The sequence below is a fragment of the Sminthopsis crassicaudata genome, chromosome 6 (genome assembly GCF_048593235.1).
Source record: "Sminthopsis crassicaudata isolate SCR6 chromosome 6, ASM4859323v1, whole genome shotgun sequence".
NCBI lineage: Eukaryota > Metazoa > Chordata > Mammalia > Dasyuromorphia > Dasyuridae > Sminthopsis > Sminthopsis crassicaudata.
The window spans coordinates 208,895,070-208,907,703 of NC_133622.1; the positions used below are offsets into that span (position 1 = coordinate 208,895,070).

The 12,634-nt window shown below is 38.7% G+C and overlaps 1 protein-coding gene across 2 annotated transcripts in view; it reads right to left on the reverse strand.

Moving 5' to 3' along the window:
- Nucleotides 1-7,647, reverse strand: part of LOC141547123 (solute carrier family 15 member 2-like) — a 43,854-nt gene extending 36,207 nt beyond the window's left edge. For both annotated transcript variants that reach the window (XM_074275507.1, XM_074275506.1), the window contains exons 1-3: nt 7,377-7,647; nt 7,035-7,119; nt 274-379 (exon numbers count right to left, since the gene is read on the reverse strand). In XM_074275507.1, the coding sequence (XP_074131608.1) occupies nt 274-379; nt 7,035-7,119; nt 7,377-7,424 (239 nt within the window). In that variant the 5' untranslated portion in view covers nt 7,425-7,647. The remainder of the gene's footprint in view (nt 1-273; nt 380-7,034; nt 7,120-7,376) is intronic.
- Nucleotides 7,648-12,634: the final 4,987 nt, after the last annotated feature.

Below are 12,634 nucleotides of genomic sequence, written 5' to 3' on the forward strand. Positions count from 1 at the left end.
GCAGTTTCAGAGATGGATGTAAGAGTAATAGTCACAAGAATCTTAAATTTGTAACACACACACACACACACACATACACAAATATACACAACTACAGACACACATTAGCTACCGTTTGATCCTTACAACAATGTGAGGTGGGGAACACAGAGGCTGAATGCTAAAATACACATGGATAGTACGCCAAAAATCCTAAGCAGTCTTCCTCAGGAGACTAACTCTAGATCCCTTCCCCTCACCTGTGCTGGGAAAAGAAGAAAATGTGTTCCTTACTTGAATTTTCCAAGCCAGGAGTCTGTGAAGGTAGCGCCACTAAAAGCCAGGATGACCACAATACCTTCGAAAATTTGTTGCAGGTAATTTTCATTGATGAAGCGGTCTAAGTGGAAAGAAGTAAGATATGGAACCAGATACTCTGAGAAGGCTGAGGTTGTTACCCAATCCCAGTGAGGGAGGTGACTGGAGGTAAGAGAGAAGGCTAATGAGAGGCAGCCTAATGCAGGGCTTTTTAACACTTTTTCCACTTGTGAAAATTTTTCTCCCAAGATACATGCTCCTGGGTACAAAGCACTATAAAACTATTTTTAAAAAAAAATCAACCATTTACTGATAATAAATCCTAATTTTTCAATACCACCCTATATGGGATTGAGAACCACAGTCTATGTTTGCACTACTGTCTTTCTACCCAGGTTACTTAGACCTTCGGAATCCAATTCTTAACGTGCAACAAGAACATTGGATTTACACACATATATTGTATCTAGGTTATATTGTAACACATGTAAAATGTATGGGATTGCCTGTCATCTAGGGGAGGGAGTAGAAGGAAGGAGAGTTAAATTTGGAAAAATGAATACTAAGGGATAATGTTATAAAAAATTACTCATGCATATGTACTGTCAAAAAAATTTATAATTATAAAATTAATTAAAAAAAAAAAAGAGAGAGAACCACAGTTTAAGAAACGTTGACCTAAAGGAGCAATGCAATGAGGTTTAGAAAGGTTTTGGATTTTATTGTGTGGAGTTTTGTCCATGGAGTCATTATGTGTTTAACATCAAGAGCCATAGTCATTGTCTGTGAGGTAAGAGAGTGTGTGGAAGTCTATAAAAGACTTTTAAAAATCCCTTTTAAATATCTATTTAATTTAGAATAGATTCTAGCATTAGATAACATTATTTCATTGTCTTGGTCCAAGATCCTTCATATCACTTGAATGAATGAACTAATCAATCTTCCACTTAAAAATAATTCAGTTAAGGGAGATACAGGGATTTTCTGAAACTAAAATTAGGGAAACATCCCTTTGATAATTAAAGTACTTCCTAGTTTTTGTTAAACCTGGATCCCATTCTTGGCTTTTCAGGAAAGCTTACTTTCCAAGGATATGCCTTATAACATTCCTATTTACCTGTTGGATGAAAACCCTCAATTTTATAGTTCTTATTTTTATCTCACTTTGTCTTTGTCTCATGACTACTATAAAATTTAAAGCAAGAATGATTCTGGAAAGGAAACAGGATGCTTCTCTGTCCCTTGAAATTTCTCTCGAAGCAGAGACGCTTGGATTTTAGGTAATAGAGATGTCTCAGGATCCCTCTTCTATCAATCTCCATGCTTCCCCATCAGGAATCAAGCCAACTCTCAAGACTTCTTTCTGGGGCCCACTGAGGAAACCCTCTCTCTCCTGCTGTGGAGATGCTGCTGAAACGCTCTGTCCTCTGTCCGCAGGTAGAAAGTGTATTTGTGTTTGTGTTGGGGTGTAGTGGGACTGAAAGTATGCTTCTGCCTGGGACATGGCTTTAGGTTAAGAACCCTCCAGGATTCAGAGGCTCTGCCCAAAATACCTCCCTTACCTTTCCTCAGCTTCAGAAGGAAAAAGGACTGAGGGGAACCAGCTTGGGAGAACAAAGAAGGACTTATGTTGAATCAGGAGAAGGTCAAGTCAAGCATTTATAAAACATTTTGTAACAAGCATTTATAAAGTGCTTCTATGTGCCCAATGCCCATTTCTACTGCAAGCTGCTTTTTTTCCTAGAGGAAAAAGGGGCTCAAGGGAACACTTCTTCACACTCGTAAGTTGTAAGGGAATATATTCTTCCTAAAGGAAGGAGAATAGAGTTATTATTGGGGGGAGGAGATGTGAGGTAGAAGGAAGATATCAACATGATGGAGAATGTAAAAGTATAATGCTGAAGAGAAAGGAATATTATAATAGTGATGGGAGGTTTTAATTATCCAGTTACTGGAATTTTCTGTCAAAAGCAGTGCAGCTAATCACCTCTTGATTTGCATAGTGAAAATTTTATCCAATATGGAGAAGCCAGCAAGGGGAAATTCTATCTATAATTTATTATCACAAAAAAAGAGAAGACCTGGTTACTAGGTGGGGTTATGATTGAAATCAAGGTAAAAAATAAGGCCCAAAGATCTGAATACATTTAATTTACTGACAAAATACAAAATTTTCAATAAGCAGGTTCTTAACTTCCCGAGCAAATAAAGGCCTTGCTATGGAGACAAGCAGCCTTTTTAGTTTTTAAAAACAAAAGACAAAGAACAGAGTTGGGTAGGAGGGAGGACAATGAGATTAGTTACAGCAGAGACATCGTGGGGATGGGGACATTATGGGTTACATCAAGTCAAGTGGGCTAGTACCCACATGGGACTACTAACCACTCCCCTTTATCATTAAGGAATGCTGATTGATTTATGGGATCCATCTGAATAGTGAAGCGCTAGTTCATTGATGTGAGTTAGCAGACTCCCTAATACCTAGAAAGGGTAGTTAAGGAGATTACAAGAATAATTAAGGAACAAACTATCTCTTAGAGCTAGCTTCTGGACAATGATAATACTAGATTGTCTTGATATTTTCCCAGGAGCTGAAGGAATGGTAGAGAAAAGTTTTCCCCCCAATAATTATAACTTAAAACATAAATTCCTGAGCTCAATTCATAAAGACATAAAGAGGTAGCATTAAGCATGGAGACTCAAATGTAAAAATCAATACAGCATAAAATCCATTAAATTGTAGAAACAGTAACAGTAGAAAATGGAAGTAATGTTAAGAATTATGAAAACCCCGGAGGGCAGGAAACCATTCTATCTTAAGAGTTGATATTGGAGGAGAGTCTCCCATGCCCTACTTAGATTTTGGAAAAGTAGATTTCAAAAGATTTATAATAAATGTAGCTGGGATGTTATAAAGTAAAACTTTAGGGAAAGTCAGTCCAATAGGCATAAGAGATGGTCAAGAGTGTATTTCTGAAGACACAAAAGAATGGTTTCAATGAGAAATAATAATGGAATTTGTGGAAAAAAAACTTGTGAATGCACAAGGGACTCAACAATCAGATAATTTTTTTTTTTTTATAAATCTACAGAAAACTGCCTTCTTAGAGACAGATGAAAATATCCTTTTGGTAAGCCCTGTGAAGTCATTCTTCATTCAACAAATTCTGAATTTCCCTATAATTTTTATCCAATCAATACTGATGTTCATGAGTGTTCTGGTCCAGATGAATAAATGTGATATTGCATATTAAACCTCTGAAAGCTATCCATGTCTTTTCCGTTCCACTGTTGCTAACTTCAGTTTTCCCTCCCAACTGTTCACCAAGAAGAGGTACTCTGATCGGTTGACATTGTCTTCTGGTAGTCATTTTGTATTGAGGCTATTGCTTCTGTTGAATGCAAATATTTAGCTTAGAGAAAATAAGTCTATAATCAGTCTAGCAACACTCTCACATCCTGTCTCTCCTTACTATGACATAGTCTATTAAATGACACTATTTGCTGTGAGGATGTACCCATGAGGTTTATTTTGTTTAGATGGATGGAAGATAGTACTGGTGATGAGGTGATGGGATACACAAGTCATTCGTAGTAAGTAACTATTACTGTTTTGGATTCCATTCCACTCATGGTCTCCCTGCCATGTCTGACAGCCTATGCCTACTCTTGCATTCAAGTACCCCAAATTATCACCTTTTCCTCTGTTGACACACTGATGATGAGTTTCCAGGTTTTCATAAAATTTTTCTTTGACTTCTGCAGGGTTTGTCATGGTGGGAGTATGCTGTAGCATGGTACTTTCCTGCAAGTGGCAATCGCATTGTTCTGAGCCTGCCATTCACTCCTTTTGGTAGGTGTAAAAAAGCTTGTTGACTTAAGGTCATAAAACCTACACAAACTTCATGGTACTCCCCCCCTTCACTCCCCCACAAAAATCCTACTCGTGTATCCAGCTGTCTTTTGGATGTGATAGCTGCCCTATTCTCTATCTTGGGAGTAGAATCACCTTTGCAAAATTTGTGCGTGTGTTTTGCCTGCAGACGGGCATCCCTGCCTACCATAGTAAGCAGGCCAGCATTGCAGGAAGCAGACAATTTTTAGGATAGCATTTTTTTGAGCTCTTTCCTCAAGTAAGAAGGGGAGCAGTATGGTTCTTTTATAAATATATTTTATAAATAGATGCAAAAAAGTTCTTTAAAATACAATAATCCATTTGTTAAAAAAAATAAAGCATAGAAATAAATGAGCTGTTCCTTATCTATATCAACATATTAATACTAAGAAATACTATTATTATCTAAAATGGGAAAATGCTAGAGTAAGGATGTGCATGATTACCACTATATGATATAATTATAGAAATACGAGGTATAGCAGTTAAGTTAAGAAAAAGAAACTGAGGGAATAAACAAAGAGGATCTAAAAATGATTTTCTTTTTTGAGGAGGGACAGGATTTGCAGATATGATGATTTACTTAAAAAAACTTTAACCTAAAAAAATTAACTTTAAAAAGTTAAATAAAACTGCTAACAACTTTGATAAATTATTAGAATATAAAACAAGTCCACAAAAATTTTCACACTTTCCGTATATAAATCTGAGAAGGAAGAGAGAGAAAAAGAAATTCCATTTAAAATAACTAAAGAATGTTATTAAAATCTGGTAGTTTATCAAAGAAGACAATACACAGGAATTATAATAACATAATTACAAGATCTTCACTTTTTTTGCAGAAATAACATCAGATCTAAAAAAGAGAGAAATTATCATAATAAAAATGATAACATTCGATAATGAATTTACAGATTTGATGCCATATCAATCAAATTACCAAAGGATTCTATTATAGAATTAACTGGTGATGTAATTTGAGGTGAATACAATCGGTTTAATTCCTACAACTACAATGTTGTATATGATATTGATGTTCATCAACTCGAAAAAACTGCAATCTATACAATGACCAATTATATTTGTGTAAAACTGATGATGAAAGCATACTACCCAAATCCTGGTAGAAAGTGGATGGTCTGTAGAAGCAGAATAATGGAACATACAGAATTATATGTTAATTTTTTGCTTAAATATATTTGTTACAAGGGAAAAAAGATTGTGATAGATATAAAAAATACATCAGTAAAATGTCTGAAATGCACAGAAAAAAAGCAGGAGTTCAGAAGGGGATACAAACAAGCAGAACAATAGTGATACAACCACATCAGATTGAATATGTATAAAAATACATTATATATTTTAAGCCCATTATGATACAAATTTTCTATATAATCTTTTTCTGTTCATCATGTATGGAAATGTTTAACTGGTGTTTGTCCAGTTCATAACATTAAAGCTTGATCCTAGGATGTATTTATGATCAAAACTTATCAGAGAGAGAATTCATGATCTTGCTTTTGATGGACTAGTGAACCCACTAGAGTTGACAGGCAGTTGGAGAGCTGTCCTTGCCACTAGGAAAACATGAGTCTGAATCTGGGACCCTGGGGACCTGATTTAGCCTCTCAGTGATCTAGAGAACTTGCTGGCCCTCACTGGTAGAAATGGTCCCTTCCTCTGATAGGTTGTTATTCTAATGAAATTACAGGCTCAAGCTTCTTTACCTAAATGTAATGTTCTCTAAATTATAATCATTCTCTGGGAGCAGATTTCTTGGGGAGCTTCTGGAGGCAGCCTTGGCTGTTCAGTTTTTCAATCATCACCCCAAATGCAGCCAGGAGTTAAAGTCCAGATCCTTTATTGTGTCCTTCAAAATCCTGAATCTTTTCCCCGGCCCGATTAGCTTTCTTAGAGGCTTATTTCTCTCCTTGGTTCCCAAGAGCTCTTGTTCGAATGTCTCCAGCCAGCACAGAGTGGAAATTGGAATGACTCTGACTCCTCCTCCCAGAGAGTGGGCTTGTGAATCTTCCAGAAGTGAATCCTAGTTGTGAATCTCCTGGAAGTATCCAAGAGCCTCAAGAATATAGAAGGCCGAGTGTTTATGGGTTGAGAGTGTGTAAGGACAGAATGTCTAGAGTCAGGTTGTATATACACAGGTTTCAAACTCCATGATTTCTCCATGTTCCTGGGACCAGAGTTTGAATGGAGGCAGTGTTTGTGCTTCCTGAAATTTGAGTTCCCAAGAACTTAGAAAGTTAAGTAGGATATAGTGTCCATGGGGCTCAAGTCTCCATGGGGGTAGAATGTCTATGGAATCAGTGTTTGTGTTTATTATATATTCATTTTTGTGTATTTATTACTTACTTGTAAGTGTATACTTTGTATCTCCCTGTAAAAATTCAGATTCCTATACAAGGCAGTAGCCATTTCACTTTTATTTTTATCACTGAGCAGTATTTGGCATATTAAGGGTTCTTGCTGACTAGATGATTGACTGAGGGAGGCTGAATGTCAACAGATACCTGGGACCTGAAATTTATAGGGTATATTTTGTGTGTACATGTGTTGATGACCACTTTGGCAGTCAGGTGAAGCCACAGGATGTCTTCTTAGAATAATATTTTTAAATCCTAAAATTCAGTCAGAAGTTGGTGAAAATGACTTTTTTCCCCCTGTCCTAGTTCATAGACCCTCTTGGGAGACTGTGAATCCCAGGTTAAGCCCCGAGTTAGTGTCCATTGGTCTGGGGAATTCACGGGATGTAAATATAAAAGGGCAATCGTGTACGGGATATTGGTTATAGGAGAACTGGGGTTGGGAGTGGTGCACAGGTACATACCCTTCATTTCATTGTAGCAGACACTATGTACCCATATAACGACCGCCAAGATTATCACAGATACTGGATACTTATTTCCAATCTTCTGTGGGGACAAAGGGTTCAGTGAGAGATGGAAAACATCAAGTCAGACCAGGGGGAGTGACTTGGGAGATAATAGAAGGGGATTTGTATAATTTAGAAGAATCAGCCAGGAGAATGATTTGGGGAGCTGGGAAGATTTGAGAGGTAGCTGGAAAATTGGTTATTTAAGCATTGGGTTTGGGATAAAGACTTGGGAGGATAATCAAGGGATGGTCAAGGGATTGGGAACATTATTTCAAGGTGGTTAATCCTTCATACCTTGATGATTAATAACTGATCATTTTTAAATTCGGCGGAAGTGTCCATCTTAGTTATAACTCCCAACGACCTTCAACGGATCTCCAGCCCTCAGAGGTCATGGAATCCTGGGGACCTCTAGTTCATCTTCCAGTTCAGGGTTAGGTAATATGTTGTTCTTTAGTTCTGACACCTTAATCTTACATTTTATTCTCTGAATAATGACGATTAGGTTGACTTCCAAGAAACAATCCTAATAGCAGTCAACGAGGCTACCTCTAGTTTCTCTCCCAAATGACTGTGAACACTATTGTTACAAATCTTCTCATATCACTCTTTTCAAAAACACGTTTTTAAATCAACAGTTCACAATCCCACCTTCAGTTGAAACCCTGTAGCCTTCAAAGCCTTACATAACTTACTCTAGCTACCAAACCTTAACTTCTAGGGCTTCGGAACATACAACTTTCAGCAGCTTAGAATCTTTAGCTGCTCCCAGTAACAGGGACATCCCCACTTCCAGTGCTGTTTCCACCACCAAAATGCCTTCTCCCAATGTGTTTCCAAATCCTGTCCCTCCTTTAAGGTCCAGGTAAAGGCACCAAACCCTTCTATGTAACCTTTCCCAACTACTTCAGTTCCTTAACCTACCACATTAGTCAGAATTAGCTGATTGACTTCACTGTCTGAAGACCTTCTCAAATGATGGACAAAGCAGATTTTCTCTTGAAAATTTAACACATAAAGCAGCAAATGGCAAAGAGAGATGTGACAAATGGAGAGAAATATCACTTTCCAAGCCTCAGAGTAGCTCAAGATTTTTGGGGAGATGGGGTGGGAAGGGGAAGGGAGAATTTATACTATTTCCTAGGCTATGCCCATAACTGTTTTTAGAAAACTTAACTAGAATGGTAAACTTATAGTGCCGACCCTCCATTTCACAACTACCATTTATACCATCCACTACCCTTTAAAACCCCTTATTTTTTTTTTGCTGGTCAGGGAGTTTAGAAATATAAAAAAAGAGGACTTTGCCTTTAAACCGTCTATTAAAGAATCCCTAATATAACACATTCACTAAATGGCCATTCATTTGCTTGAAAACTCCTAGTGAGAAGGTCACTACATCTCAAGGCAGCCAACTCCTCTTTTGGACAGTTTTAATACAAAATTCTCTTGGGAAGTATGAGGGGAATTGTGGTAGTTGTGACCCTTTGGCCCTATTTCTGGTCATCTCCCAGCCTGGCATCCAGAGTTTTTGTGTTGTCTCAGGAGTTATAGCCACTCCTGAGATACTTGTAGGCTACAAGTATCCCGCTCCTGGTTCTTCCAAAAGTTAAGTACCAGGGAGCCTAGCACCCCCCTCCTCCATGACAGCTGCCCCTACTGCTTGTCAAATGGACAAGCCAAGTAGGCTCTTAGAATGACATCATTTGGTCTCTGGACAGTTTTCAATCATCTTAAAACTGACCACTCTTACACCTCTACCAGAGGCCACCTCAGCTGGCCCCGGGAACTCTCCCATGGACGACATTCAGAAGCACAAGGTGCCACTAAAGCCCAAGAGGGCAAGAACGGGGCAGTGCCAATGTCCACAAGGAGCACCTTGAAGGTGGGCGAGATGGGAACCGTCTAGCTGTGGATACACAGGGAAATATTACTCCAAGGCTAGATCATGGCTCACTGCCACTGCCCCCACCATTCTCTGGATCAGAATTTACAAGGGCTCCTTGACAACAGCCTCCTGGACAAAGCTGGCCCATCTCACAGGCTTTAGACAACCAACATCCTTTCTACTTTTACTCCCCAACTAAAGCAGTATGGTGGGGTGGAGAGCTGAGCTTATTGCCAAGATTCGGGCTCAAATCTTGCATCTTATACTTAGGCTGTGCCACTTAGCTTTTTGGGGTTTGTTTCTTTGAGGGTAATGGGGGAAGTGCCCACTCAGGGGAGTTCCAAGGTTGAAGTGATGAAATACTAAGTACCACTTTTGTAAGAAAGACATTGATGACCTTGAGGGCTACAAGGATAGGACACAAACTGGCATCACGTGAAGAATATGGCATCCCCCCTACAAAATAGCTTGTCCAGAGAAGTGAGGGACAACCTAAAGGAATTTTTATTTGCATTCATTTACATATGGGGCAGGTAACAAAGAAAAGCAGCATGGCATCCTGATGGCTCAAGCACCAGACCCAAGTTAGAAGTTAGAAGACCTGGAGTTAAACGCTAACTCAGACTGTGAATGTCACAATTTGAGAGCAGTTTTCTTATCCATAAAATGGAGATAATAGCACTTATCTCAGAGGGTCATAAGACTTAAATGAGGTAAGTGTAAGGGACTTTTCATACCTACAAGTTCTTTATGTGAGATGACTCCTTTCTCCCACATTCCCTTTCTCTCTTGGGTCAGTCTAGATTGCATTCTTATCAGCATCCTGTATGCTCATCAAAGGTGTTCCCCTGGGATGAGACAATCCAGCAAAATCCAAGTTCAAGAGGATGATTCCCAATGCATGGTGAAGTCCTCTGTAATGTCCAGGCCCATAACATCTGTAAGAATCCTAAGTCCTCCAGATATTTGTTTGTTTAGGACATTATGTTCATTGCACTAAGTCTTGAATTGGTGCTTAGCTTCCTAGAAGAGATTTGTCACAACTCAAGAGTTTGGCTCGACTATCTGCATAGGATGAAGCAGATGAAGAATGTCTTATTGCCTCAACTAACAACTGGACTAACGTGCAAGTGGCTAACAGACACAAGAGAGTCTGTCCACCAGCATATGGAATAAAAAGTAAGGTTCAGTGACCTTCATGAAAATGCAAACCTTCTTTAGTGACCCCAATCTTCTTCCAGAAACAAAGATCTGTGTTTTTAATTGCAATATTCTACTTGTAGAATTGTATGGTTATAGAATATAGAACACAATAGTCATTAAAGAATCATGGAGCAGAAATTCATAACCAATGAAGAGGATGAAACATAAAACCAATGAGAATTAAAGGGTTCCATTAAGGAAACATATGACAGAAATTGAAGGTGGACTGGTCACAGAGCAAGTAACGACAGACAGCAGCATTGTTCCTCACAACATAAAGCCCCTCCAGCACATCAGGGGGATGCTCTGGAAAGGACAAGAGCAAGTCTCAGCCTGGGCAGGTAGGGAAGGAAGAATAAGCCAAGACCAGAGAAGTACCAGCATCAGGACAACTACTTAACAAATCTGAGATTTTAGAGAAATTCCAGAGTTTCATAAAGAATGCCCCATTTGTTTCAAAGTTGCAAGAATAGGCACTAATTCCATTTGAGGAGATTAGACATTTGCTTAGGACAATTGCACAGGTACTATACGGAAGGAAGCACATTTTTAATGTGCTTTAAATGATATCACACTTCATATTTCCAATTTGGTGACATCCCTCTCAAACTGGTCCTCAAGGTTCAGATAGCCTCCCCTGCACTTGCTGTTATAGGCATTGAAAACTAAGGGATTTCCTAGACACAAGGATTTAAGAATAAGAGTTTAAATGAAGTAAACAACTTCATATGTACAAAGAGCTAGATTCCATTATTCTGAAGGTCCCAGTTATACCAGAATTCATACCTCATATCCTGATCTAGCCAAATGTCTTGTTGAAATCCAGCTATGAGGGGGCAGCTAGGTGGCGCAGTGGATAGAGCACCAGCCCTGAATTCAGGAGGACCCGAGTTCAAATTTGATCTCAGACACTTAACACTTCCTAGCTGTGTGACCCTGGGCAAGTCACTTAACCCCAGCCTCAGGAAAAAAAAAGAAATCCAGGTATTATGTTTAAGACATCCCTCATGCTGTCAGCTGTACCTGATGAGTCTTATTTTTAATGCTCAGGTCAAAAGGTGCTCAGGATCAGAGGTTTAGAACTGGAAAAGCCCTTAGAAGTAATTCATTTAGTCCCACCTCATTTTATTCCTGAGGAAACTGAGACCCAAACGAAGAAATGATATGCCCTGAGTTACAAATGGAGTAAATGGCAGAGCTATGATTGGAATTCAATCACTTCAATTAAATAAAAATAAAATACATTAAAAATATTTCCACTGAGCCATGCTCAGTATTAAAATGTCAGAACAAATGGGGTTTTCATGATTTGACTTAATTCCTTCATAAATTAAATGCAAGAATCAAGAAATTGATTTCTTCCAATTCTAATTCTCTTTTTCTTCCTACCAACTCAACATTCCTTTATGATTGCCCACTTCTTCTCATCCTTTAAAGCTTCGCTCTCTGTACCTGTTACATTAAATCCTGGCTTTTTGTCCTCTGGACACCAACAAGCTCCACCAACGATTTTTGGGGGGTTAGCTTCACACACATGCTCAACCTTGACAAATAGAGGACAACTTCCTTGAAGGCAAAGAGTATTTCTCAGTATCCTCCACTTCTCCCACAAAGGCAGACATGAAACACAAGCACAAGGAATACATAGACAAAATAAATAATCATTTGGACTTCCCTACTATCTGTTTCAAAAAGCAAGCACTTAACATCTGTTGCAGGCTCCAAACTCACACTTAAGTATACAAGACACTTCATCTCTATTACGAAATGCTGGCCTAGATCTGAGACCCTGAAAACATTTGCATCCAGAACTGTGCTTGGCAAGTGTTAGAGAATAGCAGGGCAATAGTCACAAACTTGGTTTTAACATAATGTTCTTTTAAAATGGCTGTTTATGGGGATCCACTGTTTTGTTTTCACTTTGTATCCCTAGCACCCAGGACCTAGTGCCTTTGTAAACACTGGGAACTTAATGAAGGTGATTTCATACAATTCACTCAACACCTGTCACTGTGCATCACATAAAATAGCTAACATATGCTTGTTATAGGTGAATAGGATTTGTTTAGAACCTGTTTTATAAATACCTTCTCTGAAAAATATTGTGTAAAATAAGAAATACCATTATGAAGGGTGGCTAAGAGAAAAAAAGAAAAAAGATTTTCTAAGTCTATAAGAAAAATCTCTTAAGGGGCAAATGGGGACAAATTTTCAGCAGCAAATACAATGAGGGACACTATCCACTTGGGGAACTCAAACTCCCTGGACCAGTTTCCTTCTCTGTAAAGTAAGATTAGAGAAAGGACTTCTGAGGTACCCTCCTCCTCTAGACTCTTAGCCCAGTGTCTCCAGGACAGCCCTAAAAGATGGGTACAATGTGGTTAGAAGGCAAGGGCACAGCAAAAAAGGGGCAGGGAGTCCTACACCAGTGGCAGAAGAATTACACATGGAAAGAGACTGC